Consider the following 24,766-nt stretch of genomic DNA (forward strand, 5'->3'; position numbering starts at 1 on the left):
TATATCTTTTTATTGATCTCAGAGAGGAAGGGAGAGGGAGAGAGATAGAAACATCAATGATGAGAGAAAAACATTGATTGGCTGCCTCCAACATGCCCCCTACTTGGGATTGAGCCCGCAACCTGGACATGTGCCCTTGACCGGAATCGAACCCGGAACCCTTCAGTCCATAGGCCGACACTCTATCTATTGAGCCAAACCAGCTAGGGCCACTATTTAATTTTTGCTTCTAGACTTTCCATCTGATTCTACTTTAGAGTTTCCATTTTTCTCCTGAAACTCCATCTCTTCACCCATTATAAAGCTGTGTTTATTTGAGTTTTAGGATTTTTTTTTATTGTTTAAAGTATTACAAATAGTAGTACATATGTCTCCTTTTTTTTTTCCCCATTGACCTCCCCCCGGCCTCCCCTGCCCCCCAATACATGCCTTTACCTGCCCACCCCCCAGTGTCTTATATCCATTGGTTATGCTTATGTGCATACGTACAAGTCCTTCGGTTGATCTCTTACAGCCGCCCCCCCCCCCCAACCTCCCCTGCCTTCCCGCTGTAGTTTGACAGTCTGTTCAATGCTTCTTTGCCTCTGTATCTATTTTTTCCCCATTTCTTTCCTTTAAAAAAATCTTGCCTCTGCAGACTAGAAATAAACATATAATAACAAAAAATGTTTGAGTCCCAATTTCAATGTCCAACAGTTCTGAGTCCCCGTTTCAATGTCAAACAGTTCCTTATGTGCACATGTCAGCAATGATATCTGGATGGTGGGCACATGGTGGCAATGCAGGTCCGACCCTCTCTGGTTTGGTCCTAGGCAACCTGCTGCGACGCACAGCTGCTGAGACACCATGTGTGTTTTTCATGGGTGTCTTGCTTTATCGGGGGGATCTCTGCCCTTCCCGGCTGCAAACTGTCTCACCAGCTGCGCCTCCTTCACCAATTCGGGCTGGATTCCACTCGTTTCAGCTGCTCCCTCTATTTTCTCCGGGACAAGGCTCAGGACACGTCCGTCTATTCCGCCCCCATTTTGTCTCTCTCTCAGTTTTAGGATATTTTAAAGCAAAGAAAGGAAAAGCTTTCCATGTGTAAATAAACAAACAAAATCTCTTGTCCCCAGAAAAGTGTTTCAGCTTCTCATTTCTCACCACTCTGCCCCCATCAGCCCCACCTCAAAACATTCCACTCAAGCTGGACTTAAAGCAGTTCCTCCCAATACTTCCCCACTGAGGTTTCCCACACATGCCATTCCTTTGCCTGGCATGTCTTCCCAGCTTTTCACCTGGTTGTCTGCTTATTTCACAGCTTTCAGCCTCTCTAACACTTCTCATCATTGAACCTCCGAGTAGATGAGAGTCTCCTTCATAAACTTTCATGACAGACTGTACTTTGTGTTCACTACACTCACCAAAAATAATTATTTGGATGCTTGTTCGATTTCAAAGTCCGTGAGGGCATGTATGCGGTTTTCACAGGGTGTCTCTCACACTGAGGTAGCCCTCAGGAAATACTGATTACATGGATACTTGGACTTCTGTTTGATTATGTGTTCTTGCACAGCAGTGATCTTCATGACCTCGATTTGGCAATGGTTTTCTTAGCTGTGAAACCAAAAGCACAAGCACCCAAAGGAAAAATAGATAAATTGGTCTTCATCAAAATAAAAAAACTTTTGTGCTTCAAAGGACACTACCAAAAAATGAAAAACCATAATATGCTTTATAACGATTAGCTTTTACATACTATTGCTGCAAACTAGGCAGTTTTCAGGTGCTGTATTACCTAATATTTAACTGTATTACCTAATAGAATTCCTGGTTTGGACTCTTCAGTTTTACCTATTAGATAAGACATCTTCTTTCAAAATGTTTTATTTCATAAATATGACTTAAGCTGTAAGACTTTATCTCAACATGTCAATTTGTTTAGACAGTTTATTTTGTGATTTATAAATATAATTCTTATTTCCTATGTAACTGGATAAAAATTCTTTTCCCATAGTCGTGCTGGTATAGAGGATTCTAAGAAGTGGGGGATGCTGTTTCTGGTGAATCAGTTATTCAAGATTTACTTTAAGGTATGCTTCTGTTTGAATGGTGTATAAATTTCTTTCTCCTGTCTTCCCAGATACCATTTCTATTAATTATCAGCTAGCTCCCCTGGCATTGCTTGGGAAATGGTCATCACCTAGCCATATTTGTAATCCTAAGAGCTAACATTTGTTGAGTGCCTGCTAAGGGCAAGGCACTATTGTAAGAAGTGTCTTATTTAAACATCAGCCCTGTGAGGTAAGCTTTTAGCTCCAGGGAAACTAAGGTGCCCGCATATGAAGCAGTGTGCCGGTGTGCTGAGCTGGGCTTTCAGTGAGGAGTTTCACTCCAGAGCCTTCTGCCAGCTGTCGTAATGATTAACTACAGAACAGATGGGCCTGTGAATGGGCGAAGAAATCATTCTTTGCTACATGAAGTTGGCCAGGTGAAGAGCAGTTATGTCACACACAAGTGTCTGGCCCCTGGCCCCTGTGGGGGGCCTTCATTCGGAGGGAACATCTGCCCTGGAAGCACCTCTGCCTGATGCTCTTAGGGCTTTCTCAAGTGGATGTAATCTGTGCCATATGGCTTCTCTTTCAATTTTAGTATTATATGATCAATTTTGATGATGGTAATGGGTTTTTTAATTCCCAGTTTAAGGGTGCATATGCTTAGTAAAGTAGAAGTTTAAGTTGGTCCTGCCTGTTTTTTTTAATAATATTTTTAGTGGGTTGTAATTTGTTGTAGATCAACAAACTCCATTTGTGTAAACCTCTCATCAGAGCCATCGACAGCTCAAACCTGAAAGATGATTATAGCACAGCACAGAGAGTAACATACAGGTACTATGTTGGACGAAAGGCCATGTTTGATAGTGACTTTAAGCAAGGTATGTTGTTAATCCTTTTTTTCAGTAGTTTAAAACCATTGCATTCTGAACAACTCTTTGATGTACACAATTATTGCAATTTATTATTACTTAAGGTGGAATGTAGTTATAAACCAAGTTCAAGTTATTTTTGTTTGTTTTTTTTTGCCACTAAAGTTGGTTAAATAAAAGAAAAATTGTATTTGACGTTTTTTAATCCATGCTGGGTCTCTGAAATACATACAGACTCTCCGTTATTCTGGACATCTTTTTTTCATGAGGAAGTAAGCAGCAGTATTCTTGGCATTTGATAAAAGTAATTGTTTTCTCCCTTTGCCTGTGCTGATCAGGCTGGCACAGGACATGGAGACTGGGGCAGCAGGTAGCTCAGCTGCCAACTTGCTGCTTAGAAATCCCACCTGGAATGCCCAGGTGAGCAGTGGGAATGTATCCTTGTTCTGGTGTCTTTGGTGTTTGTGGCCATAGGCGATGGTGTCATTACCGCATCAGAATGGCGCTTTCGTGAAATTACATTATTGTGCAATTTATATCATTAACTTCTCAAGAACATGATGCCAGTTTTTTTCTTTTTAAACTTTTTGATTAGCTGGCATGAGGTGGTTCTTTATAACTTCTTTTATGTACTCAGACCAGACTTTTTAACTTACCTCTTCAACAGCTATTTGCATACGAAACAACATAACTTCAGGCAATACGAGATATATAAAATCACTTTTCTCTCCCCATGTCTTAGAGCCGTGGATTCTCTGATAACATAAATAATAGCTCTTTCATCTTATTTTTTATTCTATAGGCATATACAGACCAATTTCAAATTTTCTTGCACAAAAAAATTTTCATAGATATAGGGCTTTTGAAATGGACTTTCCTTGGTTATTCTTCATCACTGCTTTTTTTCTTAATTTATGAAGCATAAGAAGAAAAGCTTTTAAATTATATTATATTGAAGTCTATTAAGGCATTGATAGGTTTTTGCTCTGAAGGTTCGTCGAGTGTTTTTAATACCCAACAGCAAGAAATGATTTATTAGTATTAATGGTAGACATTTATAGTGTCTGAAAACTTTAGAACCTTTGTGTAAGGATAAATGGCAGGATAAAGAGCAGAGAGGGGACTTCAGTAGCTTTGTAATTTAAAAGATACTCTGGTCTGACTTTTGCCTATGTCTCTGCAGCTGAGGAGTACCTGTCCTTTGCCTTTGAGCACTGTCACCGTTTAAGTCAGAAGAACAAAAGGATGATTTTGATATATTTACTCCCAGTAAAAATGCTATTGGTGAGTTACTCAGTTCTTACAGAGCCCTTTGCTTTCAAGAAGTTTATAGACTTTTAAAAATACCACAGATGGTATGTAGTTGATCACAACCTGAGCTGCATATGAGCCCACCCCAAAATAGAGGAAGAATAGCTTTGTGTGTAGCCTGAACTATGTATCTTCATGATTGACACTTCCAGATCCTTCTTTAAAGGCTTTGTTTGTATTTCCTTCCTATTTAAAATATCTAATTAAAAATTTTAACATAATGTAGGACAAATAAAATAAGTTGATATTATTTCTATTCCCCCTAAAAAATCTACATTAATAGAAATGGATTAGCCAAGTATGAAAAATGTCATTCTAGCCTATTTATAGGTGTTTTATTTGGTCACCGAAAGTTATTTTTGGTATTTAACAGTGACTAATAACTAATATGTTAATTGGCTAGTACAACATTCTCAAAGTGATAAATAGACCTTTCTATTCTCCCACTTAACATTTTCTAAAAATTTACCAAAGCAATGCACACATTTGGTTAAAATTTTTTTAGTTCAGGATAGCTTGTAATGGCAAAGGTACAATGTTGTACATACCCCTCTCTACTTCTAACTATCCTTCACAAAAGCAAAGAGGGTAATTTTTTTATTTTTAGCTTTATTCTTCTAGAGAGTGTTTCTGTATTTCTAAATCTGAATTTAGAAACTTCTTCAGTTATTACTTCCCTCCTATGATATTAAGGACAAGAGACATGGGAAGGTCAAGATCAAGGTCATATGTAACTGAATGACACAACTGTATTATATCAAGGTTTTCTGATTTCTAGACTGGTTTTCCACCCTAGCATACTATGATGTTTTTAATCCTTGTTCAGCTATTTAAGAAGAAATTCTAAGAAATACAAGTTTGTAAGTTTTTAAAACTTAGTTCCTTGATAAGAATTTTATCAAAAATAATTCTGTTTAAAAAAACAAACAACCAAAAAACCCCCCAAAAAAACAAATTCTGTTAAAAATGAAAGGGCTCTTATTCTGGAAAATTAACTCTTTTTCTTAGGGTCATATGCCAACCATTGAGCTTTTGAAAAAGTATCATCTCATGCAGTTTGCTGAAGTAACCAAAGCTGTAAGGTAGAGTGTTTTATTCTTTTCCATTTGGGATTTTTTAAAATGTAAAATTAATAAAAATTTCACACATGTTGAACCAATTGCTTGTGGTGTGCTCTCATCCTGGGATTTTGTTTTGTGACCATGCTTGCTCATCTTTCCCTCGTCACCCAGTGAAGGCAATCTCCTTCTATTGAACGAGGCTCTAGCGAAGCATGAGACCTTCTTTATTCGCTGTGGCATCTTCCTTATCCTTGAAAAGCTGAAGATCATCACCTACAGGAATCTTTTTAAGAAAGTGTAAGCAAAGTATTTTTGTAATAAGTTTAAACGCTTCGTATGACTCATGTAGTAGAGTTGCCAGGTTATGAAAATTTACAATAACAGGTGCTGTGTCTTTTGAGATGGAGATGTCAGTCTGTGTGGACAAGGTCCCGTCACTTTTTCTTTAAATGTGTGGAATAAAGTGAAAATTCCCTGGCCAGCCCAGGCGTTGGTGCCGCACAGTGAGTGAGCAAAGGCTCACTTGTGGGAGGGATAACTCGTGGTATGCATGATAAGAGAACTTAGCAATAGATACTTTAAAACTCCAGCCCTAAGAATAAAATATTTCACATTTTATCAGAGTGAGTGGGACGGAGTTGTTCATTTTCTTTATTCATAATCAACTAAACCTCTCCCTGCCACTCGTGTCTGTCAGAAAGTTGAATTCTTCTGCAGTTGTTTGTTTTCATCCATGTGACACTGGAAGTTGATTCTTCTTCAAGGCCTGATCCCAACAGGATCTCCGTTAATGAAACTTCAAACAAAGGCAGACTTTTTATAGCTGTAGGTAGTACATAAGAAAATGGCAAGGACCATATTTCATCGAATCCATTTTAAGATTTCAGAGATAGTACAATGTGAAAATACCTGCATCGTAGATTCCATGAAATATTCAGAAAATAGAAAAAATTATACTTGTACTAGTGGCTTTTTTAAATTGAGAAGACAAAATTATATTTAATAGTTCTTATTTTTAGAGTGTATTTAATAGGTGGAAGATGCTTTGTATTCCTTTTGAACAGTGTTTAGTAGAAGATGTGTTTTCTACTGACTCAGTCAGTGCTCCTTTTCTTAAACTTTGAAGTACTTGCATCCTGTTGGTAACTAATGTGAACCTCTGTTTCCCTCTTCCAGGTACTTGTTACTCAAAACACACCAGTTATCTCTGGATGCTTTTCTAGTTGCTTTGAAATTCATGCAAGTAGAAGACGTGGACATCGATGAAGTCCAGTGTATTCTGGCCAACCTAATATACATGGTGCGTGAGCTCCTTGGTTCAGGTTAGGACTTGGTCTAGATCAGCGGTCGCCAACCTTTCGGACCTCACGGACGACCAGTAGTCCGTGGACCACTGGTTCCAACTGCTGTTCCAAAGGTTTCCTTAAACCAGCGGTCGCCAACCTTTCGGACCTCATGACCTCCAGTGGTCCACGGATCACTGGTTGGCGACCACTGGTCTAGAATGTGAAGCTTTGATGCACTGTCAGACCCTTTATAAAGTTGTTAACAGACCCTTTTCCTTTGTGAAGGTATTTTCTGATAGAATTAATTGTATCCCAGGAAATACCATGATAATCAAAGGGCTTTATACTAGAGGGTGTGGGTGGGTGGATATAATATATATTTCTATATTCTCTACATATGACTTTATTCATTGTTCTCCCAATGACTTGAATTGCACTATGAGTGAATGCTTATGCCACAAGAATAAGTAACTCTCTCAACATCAGTGATGTGACTCAGGAACGTAAACTAACCCTCTGTTTTTCTCCTACAGGGTCACATCAAAGGCTATATATCACATCAGCATCAGAAGCTAGTTGTTAGCAAGCAAAATCCATTTCCTCCACTGTCTACAGTGTGTTGAATGTATACACAATCCTGGGAAGGAGTATGTTCCTCTGGTGTTTATCGTACTGATGAAATCAGTCCTTTGCCATGATGTTACTTTCTGCAGCTGGAATCTCTTTGGGGCTCTTCTCTCAGGGATATTGAGACTGAGTTCCCCGCATCCACAACCACCTTGACATTTCCTCATCACTTATTACTAATGTCGACCTCATGGAGACTTGACATTTCTTTTTCAGATGTCGCAGACCCTCTTTTGGCTCTGGAGCGTTGGTGAAACATCTGTGAAGGAGGCTCTTCTCCAAGGCAGCTACAGTTTACTTCTCCTAAGAGTTATGCACAAATGCAATTTTTTATATAATTTTTCTATAAAAGACATTCTGAATTTATACAAGTGACATAGTCTTTATTATATCTTCTGGGAAATGAAATTTTGCTAAGATTTTAAAATTCACTCTTTTCCTCCCACTGTCCTTACCATTAGTCTGCGTTAAATTAGCATACTTTTGCCAAGGTCCTTTCAGAGAAGTGGGCCATTGCACCTACAGATTGGAAAAAATAAAAAGTTTAATTCTGGGGTTAAAGTATATCAGAAATGAAGGAGATACATAGTGTGTTTAAGACCTACCTGTAAGATTTAAAAATCTGAATTGTGTATACATTTCCTATATTTCACTCAAAAAACTGTTTAAATCAACTCACATTTTATTTTTATTTTTTGTTGTTTAAAATATTACATGTCTCCTTTTCCCCCCCTGGCCACTCCCGCCCTCGAAGGCAAGCCCCCACTGCCCCAGTGTCTGTGTCCATTGGTCATGCTAATATGCATGCATACAAGTCCTTTGGTTGATCTCTAACCCCACCCTCCGCTACCTTCTCCCTGAGATTGGATGGTCTGCTCAGTGCCACCTTGTCTCTGGATCCAATTTATGTTGATCATTATATCCCACACTAGAGGCCTGGTGCACGAAATTCGTGCACGGGCGTTGGGGGGGTGTCCCTCAGCCCAGCCTGCATCCTCTCCAATCTGGGACCCCTCGAGGGATGTCCAACTGCCCACTTAGTAGGATCGGGCCTAAACGGGCAGTCGGACATCCCTTTCACAATCCAGAACTGCTGGCTCCCAACTGCTCGCCTGCCTGCCTTCCTGATTGCTCCTAACCGCTTCTGCCTGACAGCCTGATCACCCCCTAACCACTCCCCTGCCAGCCTGATTGATGCCTAACTGCTCCCCTGCCACTCTGATTGCTCCTAACTGCCCTCACCTGCTGGCCTGGTCACCCCTAACTGACCTCCCCTGAAGGCCTGGTCACCCCACACTGCCCTCGCCTGCAGGCCTGGTCACCCCCAGCTGCCCTCCCTGCAGGCCTGGTCCCCCCCAACTGCTCTCCCCTGCAGGCCTGGGTCCCCCCCCAACCGCCCTTTCCTGCAGGCCCGGTCACCCCCAACTTCCCTCCTCTGCCGGCCTGGTCACCCCTAACTGCCCTTCCCTGCAGGCTTGATCGCCCCCAACTGCCCTCCCTTGTAGGCCTGGTCCCTCCCAACTGCCCTCCCCTGCTGGCCTGGTCCCTCCCAACTGCCCTCCCCTGCTGGCCATCTTGTGGTGGCCATCTTGTGTCCACATGGGGGCAACCATCTTGTGTGTTGGAGTGATGGTCAATTTGCATATTACGCTTTTATTAGATATGATAGAGGCTTGGTGCACGGGTGGGGGCCGGCTGGTTTGCCCTGAAGGGTGTCCCGGATCAGGGTGTGGGTTCCCTTGGGGCGTGGGTCAGCCTGGGCGAGGGGCCTGTGGTTGTTTGCAGGCCGGCCATGCTCCCTGGCAACCCAAGCGGAGGCCCTGGGATCTGGGATTTATTTATCTTCTATAATTGAAACTTTGTAGCCTTGAGTGGAGGACAGGGCAGGTGGAAAGCTTGGCTTCCTCCATTGCTAGGGGCAACCCAAGCCTCTGGCTGGCTCCAGCTCCATTGGTGCTGCCAGTTTTGTTGGGATTTATTTATCTTCTATAATTGAAACTTTGTAGCCTTAAGCGGAGGCCAGGGCAGGCCAGGGTGGGCGAAAAGCTTGGCTTCCTCCATCGCCCAGGACAACCCAAGCCTCCTGCTCTCTCCAGCTCTGTGGCCGCCGCCATATTTGCTGGGTTAATTTGCATACTCACTCCTGATTAGCTGGTGGGCATGGCTTGTGGGTGTAGCGGAGGTATGGTCAATTTGCAAGTTTCTCTTTTATTAGATAGGATATATAGATATGAGTGAGATCATGTGATATTTATCTTTCTCTGACTGGCTTATTTTGCTTAGCCTATTGCTCTCCAGTTCCATCCATGCTGTTGCAAATGGTAAACGTTACTTCTTTTTTATAGCAGCGTAGTATTCCATTGTGTAGATGTACCACAGTTTTTTAATCCACTCATCTGCTGATAGGCACTTAGGCTGTTTCCAAATCTTAGCTATTGTAAATTGTGCTGCTATGAATATAGGGATGCATATATCCTTTCTGATTGGTGTTTCTGGTTTCTTGGGATATATTCCTAGAAGTGGGATCACTGGGTCAAATGGGAGTTCCATTTTCAGTTTTTTGTTGTTGTTGTTTTTTAAAGCCTAGTTTCTTTTTTTGTATTCATTTTTTTACAGAGAGGAAGGGAGAGGAAGAGAGAGTTAGAAACATCGATGAGAGAGAAACATCGATCAGCTGCCTCCTGCACACCTCCCACTGGGGATGTTCCCGCAACCAAGGTACATGCCTTTGACCGGAATCGAACCTGGGACCTTTCAGTCCGCAGGCTGATGCTCTATCCACTGAGCCAAACCGGTTTCGGCCATTTTTAGTTTTTTGAGGAAACTCCATACTGTTCTCCACAGTGGCTTCACCAGTCTGCATTCCCACCAGCAGTGCACGAGGGTTCCTTTTTCTCCGCATCCTCGCTAACACTTGTCGTTTGTCGATTTGTTGATGATAGCCATCCTGACAGGTGTGAGATGGTATCGCATTGTCGTTTTGATTTGCATCTCTCGGATAATTAGTGACTTTGAGCATATTTCCATGTGTCTCTTGGCCTTCCTTCTGTCTTCTTTCGAAAAGATTCTATTTAGGTCCGTTGCCCATTTTTTTATTGGATCATTTATCTTCCTTTTATTAAGTTGTATAAGTTGCCTGTAGATGTTGGAGATTAAACCTTTATCAGTGATAACATTTGCAAACATGTTCTCCCATACAGTGGGCTTTCTTGTTGTTTTGTTGATGGTTTCTTTTGCTGTAAAAAAGCTTTTTATTTTGATGTAGTCCCATTTGTTTATTTTCTCTTTAGCTTCCATTGCCCTAGGAGCAGTATCAGTGAAGAAGTTCTTTTGGCATATGTCTGAGATTTTGCTGCCTGTGGATTCCTCTAGTATTTTTATGGTTTCCCGTCTTATGTTTAAGTCCGTGATCCATTTTGAGTTTATTTTTGTGTATGGTGTAAGTTTGTGGTCTAGTTTCATTTTTTTGCATGTATCTGTCCAATTTTCCCAACACCATTTGTTGAAGAGACTGTCTTGACTCCATTTTATGTTCATGCCTCCTTTGTCAAATATTAATTGGGCATAATGGTTTGGGTCGATTTCTGGGTTCTCTATTCCATTGATCTATATGTCTGTTCTTGTGCCAATACCAGGCAGTTTTGAGAACAGTGGCTTTGTAATACAGCTTGATACCTGGATTGAGATCCCACCTACTTTGTTGTTCTTTCTCAGGATTGCTGCAGCTATTCGGGGTCTTTTTTTATTCCAGATGAATTTTTGCAAAGTTCGTTCTAGATCTGTGAACTCTGCCATTGGTATTTTAATGGGGAATGCACTGAATTTATAGATTGCTTTGGGTAGTATGGATATTTTGATGATGTTGATTCTACCAATCCATGAAACAGATGGTATGTTCTTCCATCTGTTTATATATTCCTCTATCTCTTTTTTTAGTGTCGTGTAGTTTTCCGCATATAGGTCTTTTACCTCCTTAGTTAATTTTATTCCTAGGTATCTTAATTTTTTTGGTGCGATGGTAAATGGGATTGCTTTTTTAATCTCTCTTTCTGTAAGTTTACTATTGGTGTATAGAAATGCCATAGATTTCTTGGCATTAATTTTGTATCCTGCTACATTGCTGAATTCATTTATTAAGTCTAATAATTTTTTGATGGAGTTTTTAGGGTTTTCTATGTACAGTATCATGTCATCTGCAAATAAGGACAGTTTTACTTCTTCTTTTCCAATTTGGATGCCTTTTATTTCCATTTCTTCTTCTGGGTTTTTCTTGTTGCTCTCCAATTCTTTGAGTTGTAGGGTTAGATAATTTATTACCATTTTTTCTTGTTTTTTTTTTTTGAGGTAGACCTGTAGAGGCCTGTTTAATAGCATGCTATTTAGCCTCCATGTGTTTGATTTTTTCATTGTTTTTATTGTAGTTCATTTCTCAACTCACATTTTTAATTTCTTAAAAATATCCTATCTGCTCTTCAACAACTCTGTATAATGACCCCTCAGCAGCCCACCATCACCCTGCATGTGTGTCTGGAGTTAGAGCTGGTCTCTCCACCGTCTGCTGGTCTGCAGAGCAGTTAGCCTCGGAAGCTGTTTCATTTCACTCAAAGAAATGGGCCTGGAAATCAGATGTACTTAGTGGAGGAGCAGTTTTGCTACTTCCTTAACTTAAAAAAGAGCTAAGAGATTAATTTAAAAGTAAACGTCATTTCTATCGATTGCTCTCGCTTTTCATTTTGGCACTAACTCAGACCCCTTGTGGAGTTCTGGTATGTAGGGAAGCACGGTTTGGGACTGGACTTGAGTTCTGTCTTTCTGGTGGTGTCAAAGCTGCGGTCTTCGTGATGCTAATAGATAATCACTGTGATTGAACACTGTTCTACCTTTTAACTCAGCCCTGGTTGGTAGATGCTTTTATTGTTCCATTTAGAGCCCAGGAGAGAGGCACAAAGGGGTTACATAACTGAGAGTCAGCTGGCTGGTTCAGAAGCAGAGGGGAGAGGCTGAGCACGGCCCTCATCCAGAAGCCCCCTGGAACCTGTCCGGGAGGTTTCCCTCCACAGGAAGTGCCTTTCTGAGCACATGGCCCTGTTTAAAGGCCCCATGTTGTCCATCTTCTTCTAACGTCTCATGCTTCCTGATTCTTTCTCTAAAACCATAAGCTATTCTTCTGTGATAGTTTCTCCTGTGCTGACTCTCTTCTAGCGTCTTCTTCCAACACTGAGCAACCCTTTCACTCACGGGCAATGGCAAGCCTGACACAGCTGTGAGGTCCCTCTTGTCTCCCATTCTCTTAAGATCTCTCTTTAGATAAAAAGTTCCAAGCAAAAAACATTTCACAGTGCTCGGTAATGAACTCATAAGCCAGCGATTTTCAACCCTTTTCATCTCACGGCACACACAAACTAATTACTAAAATTCTGCAGTACACCAAAAATATATTTTTTGCCAATCGGACAAAAATAATTTTGATTCATTCACACTGGACGGCTATTGTTATGTTGGCTGTTGACATTTTTTTTATTTGACAGTCTAAGGGAAAAGAGGTTCTTGCCCCTGACCAAAATCGTCAGGTATTGCATGTTTTAAAAATTCTTGCAGCATACCGGTTGAAAATCGCTGTCATAAGCAGTTACTGATGGTTTGTCCTGAGGCAGTCACAACCGTTTTTGCCATGAAATTTTAATTTGACTCCATGCTTTCAATTAAGGTGTGTAATCCCACCACATCTTTTATTCTTGAGGCTTAGCTGGGTTTAGTCACTTCATGATTTGTCTAAACCAGAGTGAGTATCTTGAAACCTTGGTGAGAAGAAACTCCTGTTCGTACTCTGCTGTGGGCACCGAGCACAGAATCCCTGTCAGGAACCAGGTGCCTTTGTGTTTTCTGGCGACTATGCTCCCTTCCGCCCACTGCACCCCTCCGGCTGCCGCTCCCCTCTCGCAGTACGTCCTTGTAGTGACTGTCACATTCAGGGCTCTGCCACACTCCTCGCTGTCCATGTGTGTGACGGGCAGCTGCATCGGCACATTGCCCGGCTCAGAGCCATTGGATGTCCAGCCAATGAGGAGGCCCTGTGTCCCCGGGATGAGGATGCGCTCCGCAAAGTCCTGCTCAGGCATACAGATGGGGAGCCCCATGTCGGGGCACCGGATGGGCAGCTCCAGCTCCAAGAGCGAAATGTCATTGTCCCCCGTCTCCTCCTCGTACATCATGTGCACGTGGATGCGCTTCACCTCAATCGTCAGTGGGTCCTTGCTCGTTGTAGGAAAATCTGAAATAATGGACAATCACTGGCTTTGGTAACCTAAAGTCTGGTTTTCAGGTTAACAATAATATGAAACTAATTTCTCAGTGAACCCTGTGACAAGGCAGAGGCTGGGCACGACAAGACAGGCCACGGCTAATGGTGCTGTCTCCTCTCTTCATCTATGGAATGAAGCGTTCCAACTAATCCTCATACTCCTCCTTTAAAAACCAAAATGAGTTACTTTGGTAACATGGTAAATAAACGAGGGCCACTTCTTCAAGCTAATCAAAACCGGGCCATTCAGAAGTAGTTTTTCAGGTTGACATTTTGTTGACTGAAAAATACACAAGGATGAGGAGTGAAATATAATAAGGTTCTTCAGAATCATAATAGAGCACTTTCCCAGATTATCACTGAACCTTTGTGACTTCCCTGCAGGACAGAAGTTACTGTCCATTTTTTCACTGATGAGGACTGAGGCACAGACAAGTTAGGTGGTGAGCTCCACATCACAGCCGTGGCCTTGGGTGGCAGGGGAGTCTGAACCCAGATCTTCTGACTTTTAGTCAAGTATCTGCCTTATACCACAGCCTCTCCATTTCAGTATCAAATTATATTTTTATCAGCCGTGACTTCCTCAGACTGACTATTAGCATTTGTCTGCTTGCTATGCCTAGAATTCCACTAGGTATTTTACATATGCTTTCTCACTTTATAAGTAGCTCAGTAGTATTGAAGCTAAATTCGATTCTATATTGCATTAAAAACAATTCTAGTTTTTAAATTTTCATTCTACATAGGATACTGTTTATTTCCAACATGGTCGTATAAAAATGAGTGCTAAAATACTTACTTGTTTTCACACTGATATTTCTGTGTAACAGTGAACATTTTGCTGTTGTCAGCACAAAATTTTCCTGTATTATAACACCACCACAGAAGTCTTTTCCTTTGGAATCTATTAGTTTTACCTTTAAAAAAAAAAAAAAAAAACACAAAAAACAAGACAGAGAATAGCTAGTGGTGACAATTAGCAGGATTAGGGGCAAGTATAGTCTGGTGGTTAAGAATATGGGCTCCAGCCCTAGCCAGTTTGGCTCTTTGGCTAGAGCATTGGCCTGTGGACTCAAGGGTCAGGGGTTCAGTTCCGGTCAAGGGCACATGCCCTGGTTGTGGGCTTGATCCCCAGTCGGGGGCATGCAAGAGGCAGACAATCAATGATTCTCTCTCATCATTGATGTTTCTAACTCTCCCTTCCACTCTGAAATCAATAAAAATATATTTAAAAAGAAAAGAAGAATTTGGGCTCCAAAGACAGCCATTGAGGGAGTGTCAGCTGAAGGTACAGTGGACTGACAAAGCAAAGATGTATAATGTAGCCTAAAGCAGTGACTAAGCAAAACGATTCTAGTCAATTATCTAACAAAGAAGGTAAAACAGAATAAAAAATTAAGTAATTCAATAGAAGGCAGAAAAAATAAAAGAGGAAAGACAAGATGGGAAAAATACAAAACAAATAGCAAAATTATGAATTTAAGCCTACCTAGATAAGTAGAATATGGTCTAAATATCCGATAAATTAAAAGCCAACTATATACTGCCTATAAAACATACTGTAAATATAATTTAAAAGATTGGGGGGGGGGGATTACATGCTAACACTAATCAATAGTGTCAATACCAGACCAGGGAGATTTCAGAACAAACACTATTACGAGATGAAATGTGAGGTTATTTTGTGGATTAAAAGAAAAAAAATGTACCCTCATAGCACAGGTGCTGGCTCAAGAAATGTTGATTATAATTTTTAGTTGCTTAATGAAAAATGCTAAGGAGAGTATAAATGTTTTTCAAATTTAATGTAGTCGCATTTCTGGAAATCTTAAGTGCTTATTAATAATAGTTACCATTAATTAACTACCTACATAAGTCAGGTGCATTTTCTTTAATCCTCACTACAACTATTGTATTACTATATTTTATAGGTGGATAACACCAAGTTTGAGGGAAGATGGAATTTTCAGCATCAGTGTGCTAGACTTGCAATAAAATGCAGTGGAACACGGTATCAATTTCTTACCTAGAATGGAAGAAACAAGTTGTAATGATAATTTTCAACTATATATCTTAGGCCAGTTAATTCAGTTACATAATTTCAGAACTACTTATTGTACCAGAGTGAAAATCTAATAGTATTTAGCTTGCCTATATAAGTGTGTCTGCAAACGTGTTTGATTTGTATGTAGAGAATGCTTACCTCACAGGTAATAGCTCCTGGTCTTGTTGGTACTAACACTACTTCTGTAGATGAAAATGGCCACTAAGGTCCCCTTGAGTGGGCTGGGAGACTGAAGGCGGTGCGCTTGGCAGAACTAGACCACCACTGTCGTCATGAAGGTTGATTACACACAGTCATCCATCCACCAGTCCCCACTCCCCATGTGCTGAGGTCTGCCTTAGTGCATTGATGAAGATGATAAGAATGCAAGTATGAATAAGGGGGTCTTAGAAAGCTTAAGGAATATGATCCTATTAACCAATGTCACTTCAATAAATTTAATTTAAAAAAAGAGAGAGAACTGCCCTAACCGGTTTGGCTCAGTGGATAGAGCGTCCACCTGCGGACTCAAGGGTCCCAGGTTCGATTCTGGTCAAGGGCATGTACCTTGGTTGCAGACACATACCCAGTAGTGAGTGTGCAGGAGGCAGATGATCGATGTTTCTCTCTCATCGATGTTTCTAACTCTCTATCCCTCTCCCTTCCTCTCTGTAAAAAATCAATAAAAAATATATTTAAAAAAAGAGAGAGAACAAGAACAAGGAGAAGACCAAGTTCACCAGCTGATAACTGGACCATTCTGGTTTTGTCCCTTTCCATCATTTTATCTCCCTTCACTCCGTCTCCTTTCAAATCCGGGTCATTGCAGTGGTCACTGAGCTCTCTTCAATTGTCTGTGTAGGCCTCCTCCTAGCAGCCAGTGAGTCTGCTAGCTCAACCGGCTTAAAGTGTTCGACACACACTCACCAAGGTGCGTTACTCACAGACCCTGTAGAGAAACTGCTAAAGCTAGGCTGTCCAACGTGGCAGACACATGTGGTTACTGAGCATTTGACAAATTGAATGTTCTCCAAGTGTAAAACACACCCCAGATGTCAAAGATTAGTAATGAAGAAAAGATGTAAATATCTCAATTTTTTATATTTGTTACATGTTGAAATAATAGTATTTAGACATATTGGAGTACTGGTAAATAAAATTCATTATCCAAATTCATTTGATCTGCTTTACTTTCATTAGTGTGACTAGTAAATTTCAGTTACATATGCAGCTTACATTATATTTCTATTGACAGGGCTATTCTAAAGGGTGTACTTAAGAGCCTGGCTGGTGTTACTCAGTGGTTAGAGTGTTGGCCCATGGACTGAAGAGTCTCAGGTTCAATTCCTGGTCAAGGACATGAACCTGGGTTGCAGGCCAGATCCTGGCTGGGGTGCTGCAGAAGGCAACCAATCAATGTGTCTCTCTCACATTGATGTTTCTCTCTCTCCCCCTCTCCCTTCCTCCCTTCCACTCTCTCTGAAAATCAATGGAAAAATATCCTCTGGTGAGGATTAATAACAACAACAAAAAAACACACCCCACAAACAAACAAAAAAGGCATACATTAAAAAAAAGGCGTACAAACAAAAAAGATGATCTGCATTAGAAGCAAGAAAAATGGCAAGCATATGTAAATTAAAATCCACATTGTTGGTATAAGCCATAATAATAAAAGTAATGCTTATTTTATGGAATTACTAAAAAAGCAAGAAAAGAATGAAATGCTGGTTAAAACAGTAGATGGTTATTGTGATGTGCTTGAAATAAGTTGGAGGGGTGATGAAAATACTACCTATATATTGGCACGATGTAAGTGAATCTTTAAATGTCAAGAGTGGCCATCTATAATAATAAAAGCGTAATATGCTAATTAGACCAGACAGCCTTCTGGATAAAGCTGGGGCTGCTAGGGAAGCCCAGGTCCCGGGTGCCAGAGGGAAGCTCGTGCTGGCAGCCGGGCGAAGGAAGGCCTACTTTTGCACGAATTTTGTGCATCGGGCCTCTAGTTAAATATAAATAGAATGTTTAACTTCTAAACCAGTCAAGGGGGGAAATCAGAAAATAACAAAAATGAATGCCAAAGAAGAGAAATTTCCTCCGCACAATAGTGGAGTTGGAGTTCCAGCTAGGGGGCTGGGGAGTGGAGAGCCTGTGTTCTTAACTCTGGCCACCTGCCTTCTCTGTGGTCCCTAACCTGGCCCATGTCACCTCACCCACCCAAGTGCGACTCCAGGATACCTATGGTCTGAGAGCAATGACATTGGGCCCAGGGTGGCTATAAATAAAACTATGTTTTTATTTGGTGAAAGAATGAAGACAGCTAAAGTTGTGAATTCGGCATTAGAAAGTGCTCTGAAGTAGGACTTTGAGATTAGTTAATGGTTCACTTAAGTCAAAAATGCCTCTTTCACTTAGTCATTATGTTTCTATTTGGTTCACAAAGACCATGGAAATGACAAGTAGGATGAAACCTGTAACTAAAAATGAAAACACATTTATAAAATGTTTCTGTTACCTGCCATGGGAAAATCTGAAGATTCCTCCTGCTCCTCTGTGTTGCCCTGATGCACTCAGAATTCAGGATTCCACACACACACTTGTCTTCATTCGTGGTGACAACATAAGAAAGGTCAGTGCCTTCCAAGTCAAACATCGGGTTTTATCTACTCAAATGGTGTTCACTACCTGAATATGGCTTCTTCATGCCCATTATTTTGAGACTAGAGGCCCAGTGCATGAAATTCATGCACTCTGGGGGGTCCCTCAGGAGCAGGCCTAAGCCGTCAGTCGGACATCCTTAGCACTGCTGCGGAGGTGGGAGAGGCTCCTGCCACTGCAGCTGCACTTGCCAGCCATGAGCTGGGCTTCTGGCTGAGCGGTGGTCCCCCTGTGGGAGCACACTGACCACCAGGGGACAGCTCCTGCATTTAGCATCTGCCCCCTGGTGGTCAGTGGCGTCATAGTGACCGGTCATTCCGCCACTCGGTTGATTTGCATATTAGCCTTTTATTATATAGGATGGTCTTTGGTTGATTACCTCCCACCCACCCATGATCGGGGCCGCGGAGGGACACGGGAGGTTGGCTAGCCAGGGAGGGGCCTCGGGAGGGCTCCAGGGTGTGTCCAGCCTGTCTCGCTCAGTCCCAATCAGCCGGACCCCAGCAGCAAGCTAACCTACCAGTTGGAGTGACTGCCCCCTGGTGGTCAGTGCACATTATAGCAAGCAGTTGAGTGGCCTTAGCATATCATTAGCATATTATGCTTTGATTGGTTGAACGGACGACTGGATGACTGGACTTAGCATATTAGGCTTTTATTATATAGGATAACTCAGTGGTAGGCAAACTGCGGCTCGCAAGCCACATGCGACTTGTGAGCCGTGGTTTGCCGCTCTGTTGACTAATGAGTTTGCTGGCCACTGGGATAGGGGTTTAATCACAAGGAACAACAACAGCCTGTAATTATTGGAATCAAGAGTCTACGTCAGTGGTCGGCAAACTCGTTACTCAACAGAGCAGCAAACCGCAGTTTGCCGACCACTGGGATAACTCATGGGGCCACGGGTGAAGTTAAATCACCTGCTCTCGGTGTTTGCAGGTTAGCTAAGATACTGCTAGGACCCAGGCAAGCTTCAGCATGGAGGCAGGGAGGACTGGCTGCGTCCTAGTGACTCCTCATCTCATAGACAAGAGGTGGCTTTTCAAACGTTATTGTAGGAGGAGTGGGGGTGTGTATGGGAGCCAACAGGGTAGGAAGGGGAGAGACCACCTTTTTTCACTTCTCATTGATTGAGAACTCACCATGTGGGATGCACGATTTGTAGTCTTGGCCCAGTTTATACCCCTGTGCACAGCTGCAAATGTAGGAGTCCTGTCCCGGGTGGCAAAAGTGTTGACACCCATCAGTCCTCAATGGGTGACATTCATTTTTAGCTGAAAAGGAAATAAAGGGAAAACCAGAAGTGCTAACATGGAAATAGTCGTTTTTAAATTTCCTTGCGCCTTGGGGCACTGGCTTTTCAGTCCAAATGTTCTCATTATTTTCAGATTTTTGGGTCCCCATAGAAGGACTTCCCACACTTCCCATGTCTTCAGGAATATGCATGGAGAAATCAAAGGTTCAGTGAGTGACAAACCTTGTATTTGTCCTCAGAAAATGTAACTTGGTCATGGATATATGTGTACATATTGCAAGGCACCTGCCCATTTTCCCAACTTTCACTTCCTGCTACAGGTGGGGATGTGGGATGGGAGGGATCTAGTGGGACCCCATGTGGGTGGTTGAGCAGCTGGGATGAGGATCAAATCTTGCTTTGGCATGTGATAGGTTTGGGATGTCTGCAAAACATTACGTGGGGCTCTCAAGGTGGCAGTTAGAGGAGAAAGATGGACTTCAGAGGAGAGATCTGGGCTGGGAATAATATTTTTCCCCAGAAAACTGACTCTGTGTTGACCAGAGGCATTGAATGGATTAAGTTAATTTATTTCCATATCTGATAATTATTGATAGGAAATTAATTTCTCCCCACTCCCACAAGGAATATTAGTTCATGAAGCTGTAAATCTCACACCCATGCCTACCTCTGAGCCAGCCTGTGTGTGATTTCCCCTTACAGAGGGAACCTCCAGATCCCATCACCCTGCTTGGGGTGGGTCAGGTTCCAGGAATTCTGGAGAGTAGATTGTACATGGGTTAGGCAGGGCTGGGTTTGGGAGGACAAGGAGGGGACTCGAAGCCGTGGAAACTGTAGGGAGGCATGTTTGGAAGGCAGCAGGGCCATCCACAGAATGGTTTCCGGTGGAGAATCGGGTCAGAACTAGGCTCCCACAGGCACCCTTTGTTCACTCCTGGGAGCCCATCTTTGTACGGTTGGGGTGGGTCAGGGTGGCTGGGGACTCACCAAAGGCGCAGTCCTTGCCCTCGTAGCCCGAGGAGCAAGTGCAGGTGTAGCTGCGGATGTTGTCCTGGCACGACCCGTTGTTGAGGCAGGGCTGGGCGACGCATGGGGAGCCGCCTGCCAAGAGGGACGTGAGAACCTTGTGCAGGTGGAACCATCCAGTTCCTCCTGATGTCCCCCGGCCCTGCTGCCCAGGACACCAGGAGGCTGGATTAGGCTGCCAGGTGCTCCTCATGTGTCCCCTGGGGTCCCACCAGCCACATGTGCCCACGATGTTTGTCTAAGTCCCCCTCCTTCACCTCCTTCTTTCTTTGCTGAGTGACCATGGTGACCGGTGACTGTCGCTGGCTGCCCCAGCTCTTCTAATTCCCCTCGCCCATCCCTGTGGCCCTCAGTCACTGAGGTCTTCTGGGAGCTCCTCCTAAAGGGACACCCAGCATCCCCCAAGCCTACGATGAGCTGTCACTTTCCTCAAACTAACCAGGTTCTGATCCTTCAGCAAGAGGCCCAGGGAGCCTGTGAGGCCCCAGGAATGAGAGGAGCGGGTCAGGATGGGGAGACTGCCTCCCGAGCCCCCAAGGGAGCTTCTCCCTGACTCCCCAGGACCTTGGGAACTTTCCCACCCTTCTCCTTGTCCTTGTCCTCAGGGAGTGTCCAGGTACCTAAGTTTGAAATGTGGAATGCCTTACATCATCTTAAGGAAAAAGAAGAAATAATCCTTGCAAGAGTTGAGACCACTTACCCATATAACTTTCCCAAAAGTCATCCTGTAAAATTAAAATATAAAAGAGTTGCAAATAGATGATTTGTTTTTTTTTAAATATTTTCTCCCATCGATTGGCTTAAAGATAACAAATGTTGATTTTATCCACTTAATAGAAAAATACTGGTTGAAACAGAGAATGCAAAATTATCTATTTAATGTTTTATTTAATATACATGGAACATATCCTATTTCATGTGTATTTACTGTAACCTATTTAAGGAAGGAGAAATAATAGTCTGTGATGTGGTACAAACACCATGACCACAGCCTCCCAAGGTCACCTTCCCCTCCTCCAGGGGCACACTTTTCATTCATGTCCTAGTCTACAGAGTGCATGATGTAGATACAAAAAAACTAACATCACGCCCTGACCGGTTTGGCTCAGTGGATAGAGCGTCGGCCTGCGGACTGAGGGGTCCCAGGTTCAATTCCAGTCAAGGGCATGTACCTTGGTTGCGGGCACATCCCCAGTAGGAGGTGTGCAGGAGGCAGCTGATCGATGTTTCTCTCCCATCGATGTTTCTAACTCTCTCTCCCTCTCCCTTCCTCTCTGTAAAAAAATCAATAAAATATATTTAAAAAAAAAAACAAAAAACAACTAACACCACTTTTTTTATAAGCCAATGAAACAACAACCAAAAGTGGGTATGTGTATGTGTAAGGTTAGTTTGGGTGGGGGTATCTAAAATTAGGATAATTACTCAGAATTAAAACCTAGAATGTAAACAAGTGGTTGCCATCTCCCAATCATACTTGGACTTGTAACAACCTGAATGATGTCAAATTAAGAGGACAATTTTCCAGATGGAACTAGAGGGTATTATACTAAGTGATAAGCTAGACAGAGAAAGACAAATACCATATGGTTTTTGTGTGGAATCTAAAGAACAAGATGAATGAACAAAGAAAACAGAAACAGACTCATAGATACTGAGAACAGACTGACAGTTGCCAGGTGGGAGTGGGGATAGGGGGATGGGAGAAAAAGGTGAAATAAATAACAAGTACAAATGGATAGCACTGGCTGAGTGGCTCATTGGTTGGAGTGTCATCCCGTACATCAAAAGGTTGAGGGTTCGATCCCCAGTTGAGGTGCGTACAGGAGGCAACCAATCAATATTTCTCTCTCACGTCTCTCTCAATCCCTTCCTTTCTCTCTCAAATCAATAAAAACATATCCTTAAATGAGAATTTTTTAAAAAAAGTTGTACAAATTGGTAGTTTCAGAGTAGTCATGAGGATGTAAAGTACAGCATAGGGAATATAGTCAATAATATTAATAACATTGTAATAATTATGTAGGGTGTTAGATGGGTACTAGATTTATTGGGGGAACACTTCCTAAATTATATAAGTGTCTAACCACTAGGCTGTTAATCTGAAACTAATATAAAGTAATATTGAATGTCAACTGTAATTGAAAAATAAGAAAACCCCACAATTTTCCTTTTATCAGGAAGTTTTAATTTCTCCTAGTTTTAGAAAAGATGGTCAGAAGAGTTCTCTCATATATAAAATTAGGGTATCTAAAATTAGGATAATTACTAGGAACTAAAGCCTAGAACGTAAACAAGTGGTTGCCATCTCCCAATCATACTTGGACTTGTAACAACCTGAATAATGTCAAATTAAGTGGACATAGATAAGCATGCAAGAAACAATGATTTTAAAAATATACGAGGGAAACAGGTCGATATTTTATTCAGAATAACTTTAAATATTGCTCTGTTATATGTAAAACTAGGAGATCTTTATTAAATATTTTATGTATTATTTAAAAGACCTGTCAGATTTGACTTCTTTATCTTCTGATAAGCTTATGAATAAGCAAGAATTGTTTGCCTATATTATTTAGAGTATATATATATATATATAGTCAGTTTTAATCCAAATGATAGATTATGAGAGATATTTTTACTATATAGGCACTCTAGAGAGGCTTTTTGTTGCTTAAAAATCTGTTGATATATTGAAGCAATTATGTCTCTATTAAAAATATCAAATTCTGTCAGCGTCATGACAAGCTGACTGATATTTGTGATGAGTAAGTTAATCAGTGTGCTAATGTGCTTAATCAGAAGAAGGCATTGTGGAACTGAGTTAGTATCCGGGTCCCCTACGTACTAGATGGGAAAATTATTTTACTTCTCTGTCTCTGTTTCCTCATCGGTAAAATTAGGATTAAGTCAGCCTCACAGGTAAGTAAACAGGTTATTAATTTAGCTTTGTCTTTTTGAGAAATTATGCCCTCTCAGGCAGCAGAAATCGGAATAATCAGAAAGTAAGTGTGTGAGTTCATGGTGGGGATACATACAGTGGTCTCGTCATCTTCAAATACTTCTCTTGCTTCTTCATAGACACAAATTTCTTCATAACATTCTTTCTCCAAATTTCCCTCAAAGATCTCTTCCAAAAGATAGGAGCCAGCACGCTTCCATCTTACCAGAACTTCATTTGCTTTGGAGGCAGAAAGAAATACTACAGAGCAAGATAAGAAGGGAGGTGCCGTCAGCACTGATGGACTGCCCCAAGGACTGCGATGCCCGCTCCCTGGGAGTCAGCGTACATGGCGCTGCCACAACCTGAGGCCTGGCTGCCACCTCTCCTGTCCCCATCAGACCAGGTCCAACCTCTCGATTCTTTCTGGGCATCTCTTCTGCGAGGACCCCAAGGGACCCCATCATTTCCAACACATTTGTCATGAATTATAAAGAGATCAGGAAGCTCTTCTGGGAGCTGAGTGAAGACCCGCTGGCCACCCAGGGGCTCCTCTGTCCCAGGAAAAGCCCCCTGACCAAACCCACACTGTCCTGGAGGACACAGTTAGGAGGGCGACACCCACCTGCAGGGTTGGCGCCGTGGAGGCCCAGGAGGAGCAGGAGCAGCCGGACACAGCCCGCCATTCTGACCGCAGCCCAGGGACAGGTCTGCAAACACAGGGGCCAAAGTCCGCCCGCCCGGGCCACTCACAACGCAGGGAGGCTGCTTGCTTAAACGACCACCAGCCCTGAAACGTGGGGCCAAGCAGGGGACAGAAGCAGAAAACGGGAAAAGAAGTGTCTTCGCTAAGAGGACATTTTGCCTGGAATTTTACTGGATTCATTCAGTGTTTTAAATGTATGCTTCAGTTTTGTATTTTTCTGTTCAAGGCAAAGGGAGCGGGGGCGGGGGGAAAGGCAGAAAAGGAAAAGCCAAAGCAAAGAGCCTTGGTGAGGAATTTAGGTGCCAGAGCTGGATAGACTTGTTGGGGGTGAAGTCAGGAGGTCCTGTCCGAGGAGATGGGGTGATAGCCCTGGGAAAAGCCGGGCCATCCTTGCACACGTGCACAGCCAGGTGTCCTGGGCCTGGGCTGGAGCCCACGTCCTAGTGTGGGGGCAGGGGGAGAGAGGGAGGGAGAAATAAAGTCACGTTTCTCTACCAGGAAGAGAAGAGCAGATCAGCGGCTACAGAGCCACATGGGGGCTATTTCAGACAAGCCAGCCACAGAGGCTCCCTTTGGGAGAGGAATCTGAACACAGGGAGCATCGTGAGCCTTACAGGGCGGGCGTGGGGGTGTGTGTGACTG

The 24,766-nt window shown here is 42.4% G+C and overlaps 2 protein-coding genes across 6 annotated transcripts in view; one reads left to right on the forward strand and one right to left on the reverse strand.

Moving 5' to 3' along the window:
- Positions 1 to 7,863, forward strand: part of PCID2 (PCI domain containing 2) — a 28,910-nt gene extending 21,047 nt beyond the window's left edge. For 3 of the 4 annotated variants that reach the window (XM_080661324.1, XM_080661326.1, XM_080661327.1), the window contains 7 exons: positions 1,997 to 2,072; positions 2,773 to 2,914; positions 4,089 to 4,189; positions 5,225 to 5,298; positions 5,449 to 5,574; positions 6,454 to 6,577; positions 7,097 to 7,863. In XM_080661324.1, coding sequence (XP_080517450.1) covers positions 1,997 to 2,072; positions 2,773 to 2,914; positions 4,089 to 4,189; positions 5,225 to 5,298; positions 5,449 to 5,574; positions 6,454 to 6,577; positions 7,097 to 7,186 — 733 coding nt within the window. In that variant the 3' untranslated portion in view covers positions 7,187 to 7,863. The remainder of the gene's footprint in view (positions 1 to 1,996; positions 2,073 to 2,772; positions 2,915 to 4,088; positions 4,190 to 5,224; positions 5,299 to 5,448; positions 5,575 to 6,453; positions 6,578 to 7,096) is intronic. The other variant, XM_080661325.1, reaches the window with a different exon arrangement.
- A 3,602-nt stretch (positions 7,864 to 11,465) lies between these two features.
- PROZ (protein Z, vitamin K dependent plasma glycoprotein) lies at positions 11,466 to 24,139 on the reverse strand. 2 transcript variants are annotated; one of them, XM_080661323.1, is made up of 8 exons: positions 24,044 to 24,139; positions 23,516 to 23,679; positions 21,178 to 21,202; positions 20,439 to 20,552; positions 19,339 to 19,470; positions 18,054 to 18,139; positions 14,291 to 14,408; positions 11,466 to 13,461 (listed from the first exon to the last, which is right to left on the reverse strand). In XM_080661323.1, the coding sequence occupies exons 1-8, from the start codon at positions 24,102 to 24,104 to the stop codon at positions 12,947 to 12,949; spliced, it is 1,215 nt and encodes a 404-aa protein (XP_080517449.1). In that variant the 5' UTR covers positions 24,105 to 24,139; the 3' UTR covers positions 11,466 to 12,946. The 2 variants fall into 2 exon arrangements, with proteins under 2 accessions (XP_080517449.1, XP_080517448.1); XM_080661322.1 differs by having other exon boundaries at positions 11,532 to 13,461; positions 18,054 to 18,175; positions 24,044 to 24,132.
- Between the last annotated feature and the right edge of the window lie 627 nt (positions 24,140 to 24,766).

The sequence above is a fragment of the Plecotus auritus genome (assembly GCF_963455305.1).
Source record: "Plecotus auritus genome assembly, chromosome: 3".
NCBI lineage: Eukaryota > Metazoa > Chordata > Mammalia > Chiroptera > Vespertilionidae > Plecotus > Plecotus auritus.

Bases quoted from the DNA above. Each gene is read 5' to 3' on its own strand.
- PROZ (XM_080661322.1), bottom strand. From the start codon at position 24,104: ATGGCGGGCTGTGTCCGGCTGCTCCTGCTCCTCCTGGGCCTCCACGGC. The intron at 19,471-20,438 runs GTGAGTCCCCAG...TTTCCTTTTCAG, and splicing joins GGGCAAGGACTGCGCCTTTG to CTAAAAATGAATGTCACCCA. The intron at 14,409-18,053 runs GTAACAGAAACA...TTTTTTTTAAAG, and splicing joins TTCAGATTTTCCCATGGCAG to GTAAAACTAATAGATTCCAA.